Source organism: Molothrus aeneus, chromosome 5 (genome assembly GCF_037042795.1).
Source record: "Molothrus aeneus isolate 106 chromosome 5, BPBGC_Maene_1.0, whole genome shotgun sequence".
In the NCBI taxonomy this organism is placed as follows: domain Eukaryota; kingdom Metazoa; phylum Chordata; class Aves; order Passeriformes; family Icteridae; genus Molothrus; species Molothrus aeneus.
In genome coordinates this window covers 19,684,678-19,704,546 of record NC_089650.1, presented here as the reverse complement: position 1 = coordinate 19,704,546, position 19,869 = coordinate 19,684,678, and the positions used below count along the sequence as shown (strand labels likewise).

Genomic DNA, 19,869 nt, shown 5'->3' with positions numbered 1-19,869 from the left:
GAAACCATGGTAATCCATGGAAAGCAGACCAATGGATTAAAAAAAAAAAATAATCAGGCTAATGAATCTGTGAAGTTTCTCTAAGAGATTGAAGAAAATTATTAGCCAGATCATTACTGAAAAATAAGGCTCTATTGTAGCAAAATCAAGGATGCAGAATTTTAAAGCCAATTACAATTCCTAAGGCCTTTAAATATTATTCTAATGTAAAAATAACTGTATGATGATGCACTCAATGACTATCCAAGTTCTGAGGTTTGAAAAACAAACTACTTATGATCTCTTGTGGCCAATAGCCTGGCAAACATATGGAATACAAATGGAGCATGATTGGGGTTTTTATCTATGGTTTACATACAAACTCAATTGGAAGCAGCAAGCAAAGCCAAGAGTAAAAAAACTGACCAAAGGAGGAGCATGTTAAGTTCTGCAGCATGGTTGGTTTAAAAGGAAAGCTGATACCAACTGAGAGGCTAACCTGAGCTTTTCCAAACTGATAAAGAATGTAGAAAGACTGTTAAATTTATTAGTTTTTCAAGCAGAGGCTCTTCAAAATTTGGCTTGTTTTTTTTTTTTTTTTTTAAATGAAGAAGTGTCTCAAATACCAGCGAATTTCTTCCAAATGTGAATTTTAAAATGTTTTTCCTGTAATACATAATTCTTTTATGTGACCAGTGAAATCTGCCATGACCTAGAAATTTAATTTTTTCTATCAGCTGCACTTTAAATACATTCTTCTTTCTGAGCCATGCTAATGAAAATGTTGTCCTGAGTACAAAACAGAGCAGTGTACTCAAAATCGTTATTCACCCTACTTGACAACAGAAGCACTCAGCTTCTTTGAGCTGGAATGCATTAAAGGGGAGAAAAAGACCTTCAATGAATCATGCTTTTTTCAGCTGTAACACTGAAAACTCTGCTGTCCTATGTTTGGTGCATAAAGCTGCTTTGCTTCGTGTCTTTTTCAGACTAATTTTCAGTGCTAGTGTGTGAATAAGTTAAAGAAGCATTGACTCTTTTGGCCATAACAGTTAAGACAGTATTTGCAGTACTTCCAACTTTGTTTGCATTAGGAGTCAGGATCTCTCTGTGAAGAATACACACACAGAGGCCTATGTTCTGCAGCACTGAAACATTTTATTGTTTTTACTCCCTTTCTCATGAGTTATTGCAGTTAAATCAAGTTTTCTGACTCAGCTTCCTGCAAGAAATCCTTGTTGCTTCTCTCTCACTTATTAGGCACCAATGTGTTCAGCTGCTGCCAGACAAATTCTACCTCCTGTATTTGTATTCAGTCCCAGAGAAATCCCTCTGTCTACAGGAATGGTGACAGTCCAGCAAATGGCCAAACTGATCCAACATCGTGCCGAGGCAGTGTTTCCCTGTCTCTCTCCCTCAACTCCCAGGATTCCAACTGCCTGATTCCATCTTTCCTGTTTTACTGCTCAGATAAGCACCAGAGGGAATGCAGATAGGAGAAAAGCAAATCATAATGCCTTGCTGGGTTAAGGCTAAGCTCAGGCTCACTCTGAGAGCAGGAACATGGGGCATTAGTTAGGGCAGTGTAGGAGCCTGGCCATGCTCTGTACTCTGAACAGGCCCCTGATGCCAGGGACTGGCCATGTGCTGTACTTCATTCCCTTGGGGAATGGCTTCCCCTTTAATCTGTGAGCAGAGGATTGGTTAGTCAATTCTTCTGGTTTACTTAGCAAAATGAAGATATTCACCCATGGACTTTAACCAGGGCTGTGACTGAGCTTTGATTCAAATGCAAGCTTGTCAGAGGCATTGTCACCAAATCTAAAGACTGATAACAGTTTCACATAAAATAAATTTTATTATTGCTTTCTTCATCCTACTTTTATCTGATCTTGGAGGTAATTCAAATGAACAAAGATATATGCAATTGCAATTACTACTCCCACTTAGCTATATATGTAGGCAGTCTTATTTCATAATTAGTCTGTTACTTCTGTTTATCATAAAGTTAATATTAAGCTGAAGTAGAACAAGGTGCAGTTATTCCAGAACAAAAATCTATATATGTGGAGTTAGTAAAGAACAGTTATTTTGGAATTTGCAACAGCTGTTTAGAAAGCTCTCACAGTTTAAAAAAAGACCTGCACTTCCCAAAGTATACATTTCATGATTCAGAGTAATGTATTTTACCAACTGCATTTTGGGTTTTTTTTCAATAGCGATTAAAATAGAGATTCTTTTTTTTTTTTTGTGCAGAGACTGATAAACTGTAAAAGGTTGCAGCACCAGTTGCTCAAGCAGAAAGAAGTGTTAAAAATGAGAAAGCTGCTTTAAAAAGATATATTTAAAAAATATCTATTAGCATAAATTAGAAATGTGCTCAAAGGGTTAGGGTAGTGGCTAGGGTTAGGTTTAGGGTTGAGAGAGCCAAAGAGCCTATAGCTCCAGGAATACTGGGGCTGGAAAAGGCATTGCAAGGTGATCCTGGCAGGACCTCAACTCTGCTGCACCTACACCTGCCAGCAGCACACTACATCTGATTTTATGTAGTGCCTATTATGAATATTACCTTTTTTTCCCTTTTTTTTTTTTTTCTCTTTGTTACCCCTAAATCCATCTTCAGATCAGGTTTTCTTTGGCTGATCACTGGTAAGATGTTCACAGCCATCAGGCAAGCCTTGCCAAGCCTGTGCCTTGCCTGTTGTCTTTATATCCCTTTATTTCTCAGCAAATCTCGTGCCCCCATTTCTTGAGGCTTTTGCTATTGCTCCATGCCTGCATTTCTCTGCACTGCATCGCTGTGCTAGTCATAAGTCTCTTTTTCTACACAGAATAACTGTTTGTTACTTTTGTTTATATAAAATGATGGTTGTACCACACACAGATAAACAGAAGTAAAACAAACTAGCCACAGACCTGGTTAATTATGGAAACTGCTGTCACAGCTAACCAAGGAAAAAAAGATGCAGAAGGGTCGAGAGAAGTTCAAAGCAAGCAAACCTGACAAATCTCAGTCCTAAGGCCTTGCACATTCAGTACAAAGCTTATGGCAAATTACTGAGAGTGGCAATATCATATTCCAGGGTTGCATGTTTCAGCTCCAAAGGTCATGAGCAGGTAAGAGCAAGCTGCACACACTATGACATAATCCATCATGTTTGGGCATTTTTTTAGAACTGGTCATGCTGGCATTTTTTTCTCTTTTGGGGTAGAAAAAAGCATGCAAGAATTAGAGTCTCTGTTACCTAAACTTTTAAAAGTAGAAGTTAGCTCAAATATTGCATATTTTTTACAGATAAAATTGCATGGTACAGTGAAGGGTAGACAACAAGGGTAATGGCAAGGATAGGTAAGGACTGAAATTGTCTCATTCATTCCCAAAATGGACAGTTTTTCTTATCTCCTTTTTCTTTTTGATAGATCACATGTGATATACTGATGTATGTCTCCATAAATCCTCTAACTTGGTTTAGGTTTTGCAACAATTGCAATGGCCGTGTTGTTTCCAGTTTGCTTTTTTAAAAAAATTTTCTATTTTATCATGTAATTCTTAATTATATGTATAAAGAAATTCTAATTTCACAATCACCTATAAAAATAGTGAATCTTTTGGGGCTTGGACTGCTATCATTTACTGGTTTTGTACAGTTGACATACAGATTATTTATTTCTCATTTAGAAAAATATCCGTTCCTGAATTCTCTAGTTGGTGTTTTGACGTTACTGTTACCTTCTTTTCCAGTCACATACAATCTGTCGTGTTCCTGACTTGACTTGACATCTCTTTAATATCAGTGGGCACAGCCCTCTAATTCATCACTTCCTTCATAGCTGCAATGCTGAACCATGGACTAGACAGGACATCTTGATAGACAGAAGGGAGGTCTCTAATCCTATAATATATCCTTAGTGATTAACTCAAAATAAATTAGAGGTAGAAAATCTACCTTTTAATGTGTCTTTTTCATGCAGGATCATTCCCAATATTGTAGCACTGAATATTTTTGTCAAGGCTTAGCCTAAGGATCTCAAGACTACAATGGAGACATAATGCAGTCCCCCAGTACAGTCTCTATTCCTTCCGGTGATTCCATTTTAACAATAGAGCTCTACTGTTGCTTCAGTCTGAATTTCAAAGCTTGGCTGATCTGATACTTTGCCACTCCTACCCTGAGACCCATTGCATGCACAGAGCTTTTGCAGCTCATCTTAACTCTGACCAGAGACAGAAAACAAAACCCCAACAACAACAAAACCCCTCACGATTTCCCTATTGCAACTATGGATGAAGTTTGTGAGGATGAAAAAAAAAATCAGCTGGATACTTAATATTTTATGGTAATGGTTTGATTTGGTTCTTGTCCAAACAGGTACAAGATCTCGAGTGAGAGGAAATGCATATCACAGTGGTGTGTCTCATTCCAGTACGCCCCTCAGGGATGGAGATGCATTGGTCAGCAGCAGAACCTGTAAAACGGAAGAAGACGGAGGGATGCCTCTACAGTATGGGTTCTGTGGGGTTATTGTACAACACCAGGTGGAAGCCAAATGAGCAGTTAATGATCACACAACACTTTGAAGGTGTAGAATGTAATTTATTGCCCAAAGTAGCTCTTTGGAATGGGAAATGGTCTTAAGATTCTGTGCATTCATTGACCTTTCTGAGAACCATTTTACAAACTAAAAGGATAATGAAGGGAAGGCTGTTTACAGAGTGAGGTATTTTCTGCTGCAGAGCCGCTCAGCAGCACCAGAAGGGTCACCCTTTTCATTCTGTTCTGGAATAAAAACGTACTTTGTGAAGGAATTCACCTTTAAAGGGCTGTCTGCCTAAGTGCTCTTCTGGAATAGCTCTTGTGGAATAATGTGGTTTTCAAAAGCTGTGCCAGTCACTTCCTCTGTACAGACAAAGCCTTGGGCTTCTAGGATTGGACTTTTTGGTACTTATAGAAATTGCTCGATGTTTCAAATGGAGACCCTGCGAGCACTCCCGTGGTGTGCTGATGATGATGGCACAGGGCCCTGGGTTTCATTCCTTGGTTTCCTAACTTGGCTAAGAAGTGGCTTGGAAAAGGTGCCCTTAACCTCCCACAGGCAGAGGGTGGGGAAGTTTTCACAAGCCCCTTGGAACAGGCTGAGATGCTGCTCCAATCCCTTCTGCCATTCCAAGCCCACACAAGGGGCAGCCAGGAACTCCTGCTGCTCGCAGGAGATGCGATGTCTCCTTGACATGTAGTCCCGTACCAACTGTACCACCAGAGGCGAGCTAAAACGGGCGACTGCTTTCCAAATACTGCCTCCAAGAAGCCTGCAGATGTCTCACACAAGTGTTCATATCCTAAAAAGCACCTTTTCCATCCTTTTAAAATGGCAGATTAAGTCATGTGTATGACTCAGGCTCATTTTCTTGTCCTGTGACTCCAGTCAAGTCACTTCTCTTCCAGCTCCCTGACAGATTTTGGCCATCCAATCCAAAACCGCCGTGTGTGCCTTGTTGAGGGAGATGCGTGAGCGGCACCCTGAAAAAACAAAAGGCAGAGCTGCGTTGAACTAAATGCCTTCCAAACCAAGGCGGTGTTAACTAACGCTGCCTTTCCCAGCTGTGGAGTGAGGGCAATGAGACAGATATTCCGGGTAGACAGCGATTACAGTAGGCGATAAACCACGACTGAAGACGGACACTGAGGCGTCTTTCAGCGCGGGGCGGGTGAGGGAAGGGCCCGCGCCCCCCTCATGGCGCCCCAGGGCCCCCCCCGCGCCTCCGGCGGGAAGGCGGCCGGGCCGTGCCCTCAGGAGGAGCGAGGCGGGCGGCCGTGGCGGGCTCGGAGCCTCCGCCCCGGGTACTGCACCCTCCTTCTCCCCGGGAGCTGCCCGGACATGAGCTGGGGATTTAATTACTGTTCTAATTTTGATGGGGAATTACGGTGCTTTGCGGGGGGAGGGAGATTCAGCGTTTCCTCGCCCTTTGGGAACAGAAATGTACATCTCATGAGGAGGCAGCTGGCAAAGAAAAGCCGAATAAATCTGTGTGTTGTTGACGATTAATCAGTTATTTTCCTCTGAGGCAACAGATATAAGGTCGCGCCGTGAGGTTCCTTGGGGCAGGTCGGATCGGCCCCGGCCCGGGGAGCCGAGCTCTGCTGCCATTTTCTGCCAGCCCAAGGCCAGGGAGAATTACGGAGTCCCTGTCACACCCGCAGCCTGGAAGGACACCGCGGTATCCAGGTCTTGCTCACCTGCCCTTGGGTACTTGAGATGGCACAAGATTGTTGGTGGTTTTTCATAGATTTGATCTGTTGTCTCAGACTTTCACCCTTTTATCTGCTTCACTGCAGGCAGTGGTGACTGGAATCCTTCAGGTGAGCCAACACACACCAGCAGCAGGACAACACTAAGCAGGAGGATTTTTTTCGTACCTAAAGCTTTTAATAGGGTGAGGTATAATTTCTCCATTTTCCCTAATAGCCTGCAGGAAGGCGCAGGTCTGGGTCTGCCTCGTTTTTCTGCTGTGCGATGCCAAATGCCTAAGGATGGGGAGTAGGAGAACAATCCCATAACCTGCTCAGTGGTGACTGAGGGGCAGATTTATGTGCATTTTGTGAGGATGTTTCTAATGAAGAAGGAGATTGTAATATAGTTTTAATGCCTCTTGCACTACTTGTTTTTCTTCCTTCGGTATTTGAAGCTAGAGGATTTTTCAAATCTCCCAAAGTATTTTTTTAAATTAATGTTTTGCTGTAATTATGCAAGGGCGTGATTTGTCACTCCATAATTGTCAGAGTTCTGAAATAGAAATTAAATATACCATCAGAAACAACTGATTTTATAAGAATGTTTCCATTAAATGCTAACAGAATAAGATAATTCTGAAATTCTGATATCCTGTTCCTTTCTTACCCAGCCTCTATATACACGAGATTCTTGCAAGCAAATTAGTATCCATTTACAAGCTGAAAAAAAGGCCTTTTGCAGATATTTAGCCTAAACTATCCCAACCTCTGTTAGACATAGCCCATCTTATAGTTTGTGGATTTTGTTAACAAATGAGCAAATAAATATATGCACATATTTTGATGTGGTGGTTTACAAGACTTTTGATCATCCAGAGCTAGAACACCAAGTGCAAGCTCACAATTTAAACAGAAGCAATTTAACCCATTTACGAAGCCACAAAAATGATAGAGTAGTTTGGTTATAAGATAATGTTTCTAAGGAACTAGTTTGTATTCACTATTCTTGCATTCATAAAATTTAAGGAGGTCACACTTTGCTCATTTAACCACGGCGTCACTAAGTGTCTATTCTAGTTCTAGGCCTTGCTTATAGCAAGTCACATAGAGAGGGCAGTGAAGCTGTGCTGGAGTACATGGCAAGTTAACCATGAAAAAACATGAAATGAGCTCTCTGTATATAGGTTTTCACAATAAAAGTTCCAGGTTTTTATTTACCCTTCTTTTGTTCTCTCCATGCAAACATACTCCTTACAGCCATTACCTGCACGTGTTCAGCATTTATTGGTCATTTTGAACCTCAGCAAGAACTTCAAAACAAATACAGCTTTAAAAATCTGCTCTCAAGATACATCACTAAGACGTTGTAGCCTTCTCAGCACTGTTTTGTGGGTTTTTTGTCACATAAAGATGGAGAGGCTGAGCTGAGCTGTTGCATTGCCTTTCCATTGCCCATTCTGTCTGCAACTATGCTGACTTTTGTTATAAAAACACAGACTGCCTTTAGCATTCTTACCAGAATAAATTCCACTAGTGTTAATTCATTTTAAATGTTCCCACCTCCAAAACTTGTCTCTGACCCAAGATTCTCACAAGGGAATGAGATCTCTTTTCCTAATACCTATGAAGCCCTTTCTAGCCAAACTGGTTTGTCTGAATGTAAATCCATAGATTTTCTCCTTTTGGCCTGGTAGGTCAGATAATGAAGAGTTGGAAGCAGAATCCAAATTTAAATCCATATATGATTTCTGTAGTTCAAGGACTTCTTAAAAGTCCTTTTACAGACATTTACTCATTTATTGCCTCCTCATGACTCTCTTTGTTTGCATTTCCCATTAGTGATCAATACTTTATTGCGTGCTCTTTCATGATGAAGGCCATGGAGGATCAAGTAGTCCAAGAAGAACCAGGATACCAGGATGATGAGGTAAATTTGTTATTGATTGAAGACTATACACAGCAAATGTTCAAAGGTATTTTGATAGTCTTAAGAAACCCGTGGAGGGACAGGAGGTCCCCAAAAACCATCAGGGAGTTCAAAGCATTTAAAATTTTGATCCAGTCTACTACCAAGAAAATCTCATTCCCCATGTCCCTGTACAGCCTGGCTCTTCAAGTAATCTTCATTAACCTTTCAAAAGCTGTGCACAGTTTTTAATGGGATTATCATTATTTCATCATATTTTACACTTCTATATTAAATCCAAGGGGACTATCAGTTAATTTTCTGCTTCTGAAGAATGATCATCAGCACGAAAAGTGTGAGAAATTATGGTAGAAAAGCTGCAATTATGATGGTGCTAACACAAGTTTTATTAGCACAGCAGAGGATTAATTGCCTGTGAAGATACACTTTATGGAGAAAATGATAGGAAACATGTTGACCTTTTTGGCTCACTATGGCTTTGCTTATTTCAGTTGTCCAACAAGTTATATATTATTTGTGAAAAATCAATAAATGTTTACAAATCTGAAACAGTCATGTATTGAGATAGATGTAATAACAAGAAAAAGCAACATCTATTTTTTTTCTGCTATTTTGTTTAGGAGTCCTTTTTTCAGGATATTGACCTGCTGCAGAAGCATGGAATTGTAAGTATTAGCAATCCCTTGATGACACAGAATTGTCCCTCAAAAGCTACTCTAAGATTATTTCCAAAATTGTATACACATTTATGCAAATAACTGAAATTCCTCCTTGCAGTAAGTTCTAACTCAGTCAGTGGAGACAAATTTTGCCTTTGGTGATAAGACAGATTTTTAGAAAATCTCATTCACATCAGATTTCTAAATAAAGTGTCAAGATACTCAAAGTATTTAGCACCTAGCACTCTTGAAAAACCAACTGCTTGCTAATTTATTTGAAAACTGTATGATAGATTATTTCCTGTTCCTGCCAATCTTTGTAATTACTCCTGCATTGTTGGTGCCTGTGAAATTACACTGTGACAATTGTTACTATACTATTTTCAGCATGCTAGCACAGGGGGTAGAGTAGGAGTGTGGAAAATATTAGTAGCTAGAGAAATAAGTGGTTAGTTTTCTTCATCAAATGTGAATTTCTATCATTGCTACCATCATCACATAAACATTGACTGTTTATTTTAATTGCAATTATTGTATGTTTATCTAGGAGACTGGCTCATGGATTGGAATCCTGTTATAATCAGAGTTATAGAAGCAGAATAAAAAGTTTGATTTGTGTGAAGTAATGTGAGATTTAATAAAAGTGACTACAGACAGATAAAGATGGGAAGGATGTATCACAGTGACTCATCATTAGTCAGCACTGCAGTTACTGTGCTGACCATGTCAGCAGTGCAATTGTTGGCAATTTTTTTTTTATTGGCAGTTCACTGGCAGTTTTAAAGATAGTTCTGAAGAAGGATCACATGGTTGGGAGCTCAAACTATGGGTCAACTTAGGAAATATAAACAAATTATTGCTTAAAAAATGTAGCAAGGTGATCAAAGAGTGTGACCTGAGCTGCAAGGGAGCTGTACTACCCTATCAGTATGAAACAAGGCATGCCATTCACAGAAGGATACAAATGTATGAAAGTTTGAAAACTAAGAATAACGACTTAGGCTGTTCTTCTGGGGTTGTAAAGGTTTTCTGCTCCTTTCCATCAATTTTTTTCTTTCTTGCAAGTTGTTATTCCCTCACCTCAGAGGAAGTTTTTGGTCTCGGCTGTGCCAGCTAAAAGCTTTGTGCAAACAGGATGACTGCTATATGTTAAATTCATTTACCTGGAGGAACAATTTTTGTGGGTTTAGAATTTTTTTTCAAGGAGTAGAGAGAAAAATATTTACTGGATATGCCAGTGTGCCCAGAAAGAGAATCAGAATTAGAACAACTGAGACTGTGATTTGGTGATCCAAAGTGTTTGGTAGGATTTAAGGTGCTGTTACCCCTCAGCCTCTGCTGAGTGTCACACACGTATCACAGGATGAGAAATAAGCTTTGAAATAAACATGACTAATTTCTCACACAACCCCCCCTCCCTTCTTATGCTCAATGTACCCACACACTCTAAATAAATAGATTATATGTCCAGTTCATAGGTTTTTTTCAAAGAAAAATCTTGGCCAGAAATGGCAAATTGATGTATTATCCCACACCTTTCACATAGTATGTTTTCTTGTGAGTAATCTGTTCTTGCTTTTACATTTCCAGTGATGTCAGAGGCATAAAATGAGGTGAGGGAAGGTAAAATATATCAGTAGGGTGATGTCTGAAGTTGTGCTGTTCCCAATTTATGAAAAAGGAGTAGCTCACTCCAGCCCAAAGTGTCCCTCAGATCTGCAGGACACATGTGTTTTAAACTGGACATGCTGAAACAGCACAGCAGTTAGACTCAGTTTCCAGTGATCCTTGTGAATCAGCTCCCAACTCTCCAGATTATCTGGTTTACAGATTATCTGTGCTGAGGCACCAAGGACAGACTGAGTGTTATAGGGTGTCCAAGGTCCACACTATCTGAAATAATTCTGTACTGTTTCTTTACTATCAGCATTGATCTAGAAAAACTGACACTGAATGGGGAGAAGTAAATACCCAGGCATCTTTCTTTCTCTCAAAACCACCAGAAGCTGCTCTCTGCACCATGATCCCTCACACCAATGTTACTCAAAATTTAGTTTTGTTGGTGTCACAAACTACACAATGAAGAGTTGACTGTAAATCTGTTTCTTTCCTGGTGAAAACACAGGCATATGAACATAAACTTAAAATATTTCGCTAAGGTTTATTTCACCTTCTAGTTGTTAACTGTCCTGAGTACTCACAGAAGGGAAATTTCTTTGCAGAATGTAGCAGATATTAAAAAGCTGAAGGCAGTTGGGATTTGCACAATCAAAGGAATCCAGATGACCACAAGAAGGGCACTGTGCAACGTGAAGGGGCTCTCAGAGGCCAAAGTGGACAAGATTAAAGAAGCTGCAAACAAGCTTGTTGTAAGCCAGTCACTTTCCTGAGAGTTTGAAGTTATGCTGGCCTCTCCAAAATGCTGTCCAAGATTTCTCTTAGCAGATTTCCCACTGCATCATCAAAATAATTTTGAAAATTATTCTGCCTGTTACTCTAAGGCATAATACTTTATACTCCACAACAACCAGACGAATGCTGTGGTGTTTTTTATACCCAAACCATGGGCATGAGGCTAGGGGGAAAAGAAGATATTTGGGTGGGATATTGCACTTTTAACTTCAGGTCAAAGCTAAAATAAACCTCTCATGTTCTCTTTGGTCTTCCCTAGGAACCAGGCTTCCTCACTGCCTTTGAGTACAGTGAAAAACGGAAGATGGTATTTCATATTTCCACTGGCAGCCAAGAATTTGAGTAAGCTTATCTTTTATATCCTTCCTTCATCCAAATGTTCCCAATAATCATCTTAATTGTCTTTAATGAGATACAGAAATATAAGGGAATAAATACTCAGCTATGATGCATAAATTCCCCTTGCATTTGGAGTTAGTGCTGCCTTAAAGAAGTCTACATCAATAAGCACCAAAACCAACTCCTTTTCTGAGAGGAAACTGGACTTTGTACAGTCACTGTAAATAAATATTTGGCATCTAGAAATCTTGACTGTATAATTTTTTTGCCTATCAAAATAATCTGCAGGTTTCAGGTCAAAATTACAAGTCTTCAAGTCCTCCCTTGAGATATTTTCATGGGATGTTATTTTGAAATATTATTTTCAATATTATTTTCTCTTCTTTCTTTCTTTCTTTCCCGTAATAGTTTGTATAGATCTTTCCTTGCACACAAAAAGGGAGGTAAAGACAGAGTTAATTCTTTATGAATCAATGATCATTTAGTACCCTGCACTTAATGCATCAAGTGAGGGGCTTTGGGGCAGAAATTACTTTCCTTAAAGTAGTAAAAATGTCCCTGTTTTATTTTCCTCTTGTGATTTTTTTGATCATAATCTCTCCCTTTCTGTAGTAAGCTTCTGGGTGGTGGAATTGAAAGCATGGCAATCACTGAGGCCTTTGGAGGTGAGAGAACCACATTAAATGAGTATTACCAAACAAAGAATTGCAACTTAATTTAGATTTTAATTCAACTTGGATTATTTCTATCAAGTTTACCACATTGTAGTTATAAAGATGAGTATCTGCATGTGTGCAAGAAGAAATAATCCACTTCTCTTTATGTTTTCCCATTTTTCCTCTTCATTTGCTTGCAGACTAAGTTTGAGCTGAGTAATCATTACTGGGCATGCTGGTTCAGCACAACATAGCATTACTAAGGCTATTATTAACATGCCAGAGTTCTCCCTGATGCAGTGTAACAAAATTGCCACAAAAGGTATTTTAGTTATGCACACTTAAGGTACACTGCACTTTATATAGATTTTGAAATTACAATTAAGCTACTGTAACAGTACACCTAATTAGTTGGTGCTTGACACTTCAGCAACAAGAGTTCATAAAACAAAGTACTCTTCCCTTTAGAAGATATAAACTGGGGGCTAATGTGTTTTGGTAGAATGAGATTAACAACCTTTTAAGCTTCTCCTTGATCATTTTACTGGAAATGAAACTGGGCTAGGTTAATGGAATCAACCATTTCTTTCCCACCCCGCCCCCCCATTATCACTTTTCCACAGGTGCCATATGGTTTTAACTTCCACACACAAGAGAATGACTTCAGCAGTCAAGCACGATCAAATTAAAGCATTTCAGATTTTGCTTTTCATGTAACACATTTCTCCTGCACAGAATATGATTTAGAAATTGAGGTTAAATGATTTTAAAAGGTAGGGATTGAGGTGAATTTTGTAAGTAAGAGTTTCTAACTGCAGTAATTCCTGAATCTGTCAAACTTGGAAAAATAAACCCTGACTCTTTTTTTCCCTTCTCTTTATTTAACAGAGTTCCGGACAGGCAAAACCCAGCTATCTCACACTCTTTGTGGTAGGTATAACACCTTAAAATAGAATGATGTTTCTTCTCAGTGAATCCATTCTTTACCACTGTATCAGAATTAAACACACAGAGAAAAGTCAGAATCTTTTATTTTTACAAATACAGTTAAACAGACCTTGGTGACTCTTACCTCCATAAACCATGTTTGAGTAGAGAATTCATACAAATTGTTACTTTTTAATATTATTCACATCCATGAAGGTTTTGCCATAAGGAGAGGGAAGTTAATAGGCTGTCTTAGATAAACCAATGAAACACACCATCTGGAAAAGCAGAGCACAAATATGTGTCACATGTAGATGGGGCATTGCTCAGAAAAGGGCCGAGGCAAAATACTTTTCTCAGCAATTCTTTGACTGTCCTGGTTTCAAGAGGTTTTGCTGAATATGACATTCTGAAGGGGCACTGAAAGGGTACTACTGGCTGTCAGCAACTGGATAAACAGACTTTGGCAGTCACCATATTTGGGCAGTGCCAAAAACAGCAGGACGCTGATTTCCCAGAGATATCTCTCAATGTGTAAAGAGAAGTAAACAATAACTTATATAACTGTTAATGCTGCTGGAATTACCAGACACTGGGTAGGCAATCTCTATTAAATTAACCCCCTATATTCTAAAGTGAAATATGGCATGTTCTGGAAAAACAAGGCCTCTTCTGGTTAGTACAGTGTAATGGTCAGCAGAGTCATACCCTTTTGCGTGAATGATTACAACTGGATTGAGTATTTTAGTTACTCACTCCAATCCACAATCAGCAACTATTTGCATGTCAGGAAAAACTCATATCCAAGGAATTTTTGATCATAGGAGCTATAGCTGGAAAAAGTGCCTACTAAGTCAATAGAATTAATTTGGGCAGAGGATTAAGAGGAGACTTTGTGTGTAAGAACTCACTAATAATATCCCTAAAATACACAGATTTAGTGATGGTACTGAGTAAAACAGTTTTGACACCATTAATTAAATCTCATCTGATCTGCATTTGAGAAAAGTGGGTTGAGCTTATTCTCAAGATGGCAGACAAGATACTCCTGATTTTCACATTGATTAAAACTGACAGTTCTTTGTGATATGGATAAACAGTTGTATTTTATTTAAAAAATAATTATAGATGGAGTAAGAAAATATTTTTCCTGCTTTTTCATTTTAATCTTATATGCTTCTCTGTAGTGACAGCTCAGCTCCCAGGACCAAATGGCTACACAGGTGGAAAGACTATCTTCATTGATACTGAAAACACTTTGTATCTTTTTGACTGTTAAAAGCTACAGGCGTGATGAACTGGAAAGTTAATGCATTTTAGTTAGTCATAAGGAAGCTTCATACATGTAAAACATGAGTGGCACAGAAATCGTGGAGAGCACAGTGTGTAGTGGCCCACAAGGAAGTGAGTTTTTCTTTTGTCATTTGATGTAATCCAACCTGGAAAAATTAGTTAGGAACTGGATTTTATTTTAACTGGGCTTTTTGTTTGTTTGTTTGTTTTTGGGGGTTTTGTGTTTTTGCGATCTAGTAGGCCTCCTACAGGTTATAGCAGCTTTTCTCTTCAAGATAAATTTATCTAAGTACTAAACACTATTTTTAACACTTCACATTTGCAGTAGACTGTGTATAAACAGGTTTTGCTAAAATCCTGGAGCACAGATATCCATATGTCAACCCCCCCCCCGCCTCAAACCCTAAACACAAAACAATTAGCATCGTGAGCCCTAAACTATCTTTAGGGTACGTGGGACAGCCTGAAGACAAAAAGTCAGTCTTCTCTAGGACTAAAATAAATATTCTTCTTTTTTTCCTCCCATAGTCCTATTTTGGAATGGAGTTTATTATTTTCAGAGCATGGTTTGCACTAGGAGAAACCCTTAACCCCTGACTCATGCCAGCCGACCAGACCGCCTGCGTGACATTGCGGATCGCTTCAATGTGGACCACGAGGCAGTGCTTGACAACGTGCTGTATGCACGTGCATATACCAGTAAGACCATTATTGCAATTGGCATCATAGCTAGGGTTTTTTCCTCTCAGGTTTTTTCTCTCTCTCTTTCCATTTTAATAGTTCTCAGTTTATTAACACTTCTCAGTTTATTTACAGCTCAACACACTATCACAAGACACCGCTTTAAAACTTCAAGAAATTTTGAAATAAGACTTCTTTAAGAATGCAATATAAACATAAATGATTAAAACATTTTCTGTGTGTCATTTAATTCAAATTAAATTAAAATGTATATATTAATTTTCAGTTCTTAACAAAAAGTTGTCTTCATGCAGAGTGAAGATTTTCACAAAGAAGTTTTGTGAGATGGGTGAGAAAAAACTGGAACCTGCACAGTAGATTGTTACTGGGCACTGGATTTAAAACTGCTGGCAATGAACAAATAACCAGTGCAGACATTTAAAGTGGAATTTTGAAATTCAGGCTTCTGTTCTTTCAGAGTTCTTCCTAATCCTAATTTCTCTTGGTAACTGCTTCCCACTAGGTGAGCATCAGATGGAATTGCTTGACTATGTAGCAGCCAAGTTCCATGAGGAAGCTGGTATCTTCAAGTTATTGGTACAAGACTTCTGTATGCTTACTGTTCTCAGAATAAGTGTTCCTGTTTTCTTTCACTATATTTACTTACCCAGCATGATTACAATGCAGATCATTGACTCCATAATGGCACTTTTCCGTGTGGATTTCAGTGGTCGCGGAGAGTTGGCCGAACGACAACAGAAACTGGCTCAGATGTTGTCAAGGCTCCAAAAAATATCAGAAGGTATGGGAAACATGGCAAGATTTGGAAAACATGGACTGGAGTCACTATCAGTAGCTGTTGGTAGCACAACCACTTAGTAGTCCAGGTGTATTATCAATCAGGCTCTAGCCCAGGGATCTTTCCTCACTTTACACCTCTGTCAGTTACCAAAAAGAGCAAACTGATAATATATTATTTCAAGATGACAGATTGAGAAAACTTATGGACTTTCCAACATTTAGAGTTTTTCTAGAAATACTGTCAGGCCCTAAATGAGATAATAAGTTGCAGAACTGGACAAATACTCAGTAATTGTCTTCCCCAAATTTCAACAAAAGAAAGACAGAGAAAAGAGAATGAAGGCATAGAGAATTAAAAAGCCATGCCTCTTGCCACTCTCTCAGTACTTTGAAATGCTTTGAGGGATGATGACAGGATAAATACAGTTCTTTCTCTTTGGAATGTCTCAGAAATGTTGATGAGGAATGAATAAATGCTTTTTTCCTGAAGTGAAAAAAAAAAAAAAAGCAAACAGAGAAGGGAAGGAGAGGGAGCTTAGGGCAGGGAGCCAACAGAGAATAGATGGGAACTGAGAAAGACTTGTTCACTGCAATTGTGAAAAGGACTAATTTTTGGTGTATTACAGCTGAAGCCACGCAAGAGCAAATCTAGGCTGTGTCCTGATTAACTGCAGCCATCAGTCATAAAGAATGTTTTCTTTTCATTCATTTGAAATTTGAAGTGCTTCAGCAGAAACCTTGCTTTTACCATGGATGAGAGAATATTTTAGAATTCTAATTGGAAGAAGTCTACCTTCTTTGCAATGTCTTCTCTTGCAGAATATAATGTGGCTGTGTTTGTGACCAACCAGATGACTGCTGACCCAGGAGCAACTATGACGTAAGATACTTTTTCTCTCTCTTTTAAAAAAATTCCTGTATTTTGTATTATGTATTTAACAGAAATGAGAACTGAGATAGTAAGGTGCAAGAGGCACTGAAATGAAAGATCAGATTGGTCATTGATCCCTGTGATATTAGGAATTCCTACATAAATGACCTCTGGAAGTTTCTCTGGTTTTGGAATGAGCTTTTTTATGTTTATCTGCTGCCTGCTGTGATGGTGTGATTTCACTGTGACTTTTACAAAGAAAATGAGCTATAAAAAATATTGAAAAAGCACCACATTTTCCTCTGGAGCAGCTTATATGTGATATTTAAGGTGTGTATTTCTTGAGCCTCTTGAATTTAATGGCAGGAAAATGATGCCAGCATTGAACATTTGAGACAAGTGTGCAAAAGTCAGGTTTCTAATGTATTTCCCTATTGATTATTCGTTACTGAGTTGAATAGGGCTCAGTCTGACAGTTAATCACAGTATTAACCTCTGGAATTTACCCAGTGAATCACCACAATTTTCTTGCTAATTCAGCTTTCAGGCAGACCCAAAAAAGCCCATCGGGGGCCACATCCTTGCTCATGCTTCAACTACCAGGATCAGTTTGAGGAAAGGGAGAGGGGAGCTACGTATTGCAAAGATCTACGACAGGTAAACAGGAGGGAAGGTGACAAATTTCAAGGTATTGAAACTTTCTGGATGGTACACTGGGAGAAAATCTGAAAGGACAAACTAATTAACAGATTAAACAACTAACTAAAGTTGTCTTGCACATTGCATACATTAAATAACATCATCTTTCATCATAAATCCTACTAGATGCTCAGCTCTTAATGAAGACCATCAAATACTTTGGTAGGACTGGTGGTCCTTTGGCAGGAAAATTTTGGACATGTTAAATTCCTAAGTTTTCCTGACACAGTAATTTCACATTTTCTGATCCTGATCATATCAATCATGTTCTACAGTGTGCACAGAGGTATAAAGGCACTGAGGAATTCCAGGTTGCTCACACCCACAACATTTTGGAGACTGTTTCACAACTGCATTTTACATGGAGAAACTCACAAGTTTCTTGTTTCTTTTTCTCCCAGCCCTGAGATGCCTGAAAATGAAGCCACATTTGCAATAACTGCTGGAGGGATTGGGGATGCCAAAGAATAGGTAAAAAAATGATGTAAATGTACAGCTAAAAACCAGCTGGGCAGTTGGGATGAAGATTTGTGAAAGGTTGACAACTACCTGGCTGCATTTGTAGCTTTTGGGAGATATTTAAGATATTTTGGGAGAAAATAGGATGGACTTTGTACAGTTCAGTTTTACTGAACTAAAATTTTGGTCATTTAGGATTTTTGTTTTTCAATGGAACTTTTAGCACACAAAGATTTAAGCCATTAGATTGTGAATTGTTCTTAGAATCTTTTTCCTATCTTTTGTAAAAATCAAACCTGTCCTTTCACATGGGAGTGAATATACTCTTTCTTAATTTATTTCAAAGAGAGTGTCTAAGTGGTAGAATTTAACAGTGTGAAATGTAACAGAACTGGAATAAACTCAGTTATAAAATTGACATATATAGATGGAAAAGGCAGTGGGAGGAACAACAGCTCAAGAACTTGATGGATTTTCATGTACTGTAGAGGAACAAATAGTTTTAAGAATACGTTTTTAAACATTTTTATCTTGACTAGATAATGTTCATGTTTTTATTTAGCATTTTCTACTTTTTGGACAGAAAACCTGTTCTTATTAAAGTTAAAAATAAAGACTGTGAATTAGAACATAAGTCTGACTATGTTTGGGTGCTTTGAATAAAACTCCCCTCTCAAAAATCTCATTGATCTTTCATGAGAAAAATAATCTGGGTGCAATCCAATACCTTAAAACCTTTTTTCTAGTTCTCTAAAGAAACAAACTTGATATAATTGACTTGTCATTCTTCTAGTATAAGTAAGACTATTAAATATTACTTTAAGTAATATTAAATATTGTTACTATAAAAAAGAATAAAACAAATCCTGTGGCTAGATAGGAGGGGCTGGCACCAGCACTTATACCAAGGAAAAGGCACTTAGGATTCAGCTTGCTGAGGGAGCAGCCAGCACAGGCACAGCTCTGAACTAGCAGGAGGTGTAGGTCACAGGGGGCAAAAGAAGAAGCTGGGAATAAAGAGAGAAACAGGCATTGGGGCCAAAATAACAGTTCCTTTTACAATACATCCAATGCTCATGGAATTGCTTGTTTTAAATAAATTAAACAATACATACACACACACATGGATATAATGGGGAAGTCTTACTTGGTCCTCTGGTAATTACAATGAGTCTAATTTTGGTATCTGGTCGAAGTACTCATCCTCACTGGAAAAATAATTTTTTTGTTTAGGTTACCAAATGCATGTAAGATAACATCAAATAAAAAGGCAGCAATGACCAGAAATTCATGGAAGAGAAGCTTGACATTTTAGCCAGGCTTTTCCTTGTGACATACCTAGAGGGCTTGCCTTTTTAAGTGGTTTCTTAACAGATAGTTGATATTTTTCCTGAAGTAAAGCACTATTTTTCACAGTGGAGAAAAGACTAGAGAGCTGAAGGCTGGGAAGCCGGTTCACCTGAGAGAGCCAGGAATGGATCAGCCGTTGTCATTTAATGCAATGTCCAGTCCTTTGCACGTGCCAGGCTTTCCCACACTAGGCATTTGTATATCCAGTGGCCAAGTACCCAGTGCCAGCGAGAGTGTGAAGTGTCACTTGACTCCCTGCCACCCACTTGAAAGACCCAGTTTTCTTACAGAAACATTCTTCCATTTTATTTTAAGCACTCGGATTGCTTTTTGTTTTCTCACACATGTGATACATACATACATATATATATATACGTGTGTGTATATATATATGGCATGTGAAGCTAAAATGGTAATTTGCATGTTGTTCTAGGCTGTTATTTTTATCCAAGGGTCTGAAAGTAAAGGCGACTCGCTTTCCTTTCTGCCAGTAAAACCAGCGTTTGATAACCTGACAGCCCAGAAATTACTGCTGATAGCGATAACACGGTGTGGGCCAGGGCTGTGTTTGGCTGGTCGAACCCCA

General features: G+C 38.7%; 1 protein-coding gene across 3 annotated transcripts; it reads left to right on the top strand.

The window, feature by feature from the left end:
- The first annotated feature begins 6,140 nt into the window (after window positions 1-6,140).
- Window positions 6,141-18,557, top strand: DMC1 (DNA meiotic recombinase 1). Of its 3 annotated transcripts, none has more exons than XM_066550128.1 (14): window positions 6,141-6,225; window positions 6,315-6,412; window positions 8,049-8,136; window positions 8,757-8,801; window positions 11,467-11,549; window positions 12,159-12,211; window positions 13,091-13,132; window positions 14,317-14,389; window positions 15,030-15,121; window positions 15,627-15,700; window positions 15,791-15,905; window positions 16,724-16,784; window positions 17,316-17,432; window positions 17,876-18,557. In XM_066550128.1, the coding sequence occupies exons 3-14, from the start codon at window positions 8,077-8,079 to the stop codon at window positions 17,943-17,945; spliced, it is 885 nt and encodes a 294-aa protein (XP_066406225.1). In that variant the 5' UTR covers window positions 6,141-6,225; window positions 6,315-6,412; window positions 8,049-8,076; the 3' UTR covers window positions 17,946-18,557. The 3 variants fall into 3 exon arrangements, with proteins under 3 accessions (XP_066406225.1, XP_066406224.1, XP_066406226.1); XM_066550129.1 differs by lacking the exon at window positions 6,141-6,225 and adding an exon at window positions 11,018-11,164 and having other exon boundaries at window positions 6,382-6,412; XM_066550127.1 differs by having other exon boundaries at window positions 15,627-15,905.
- The last annotated feature ends 1,312 nt before the right edge of the window (window positions 18,558-19,869 follow it).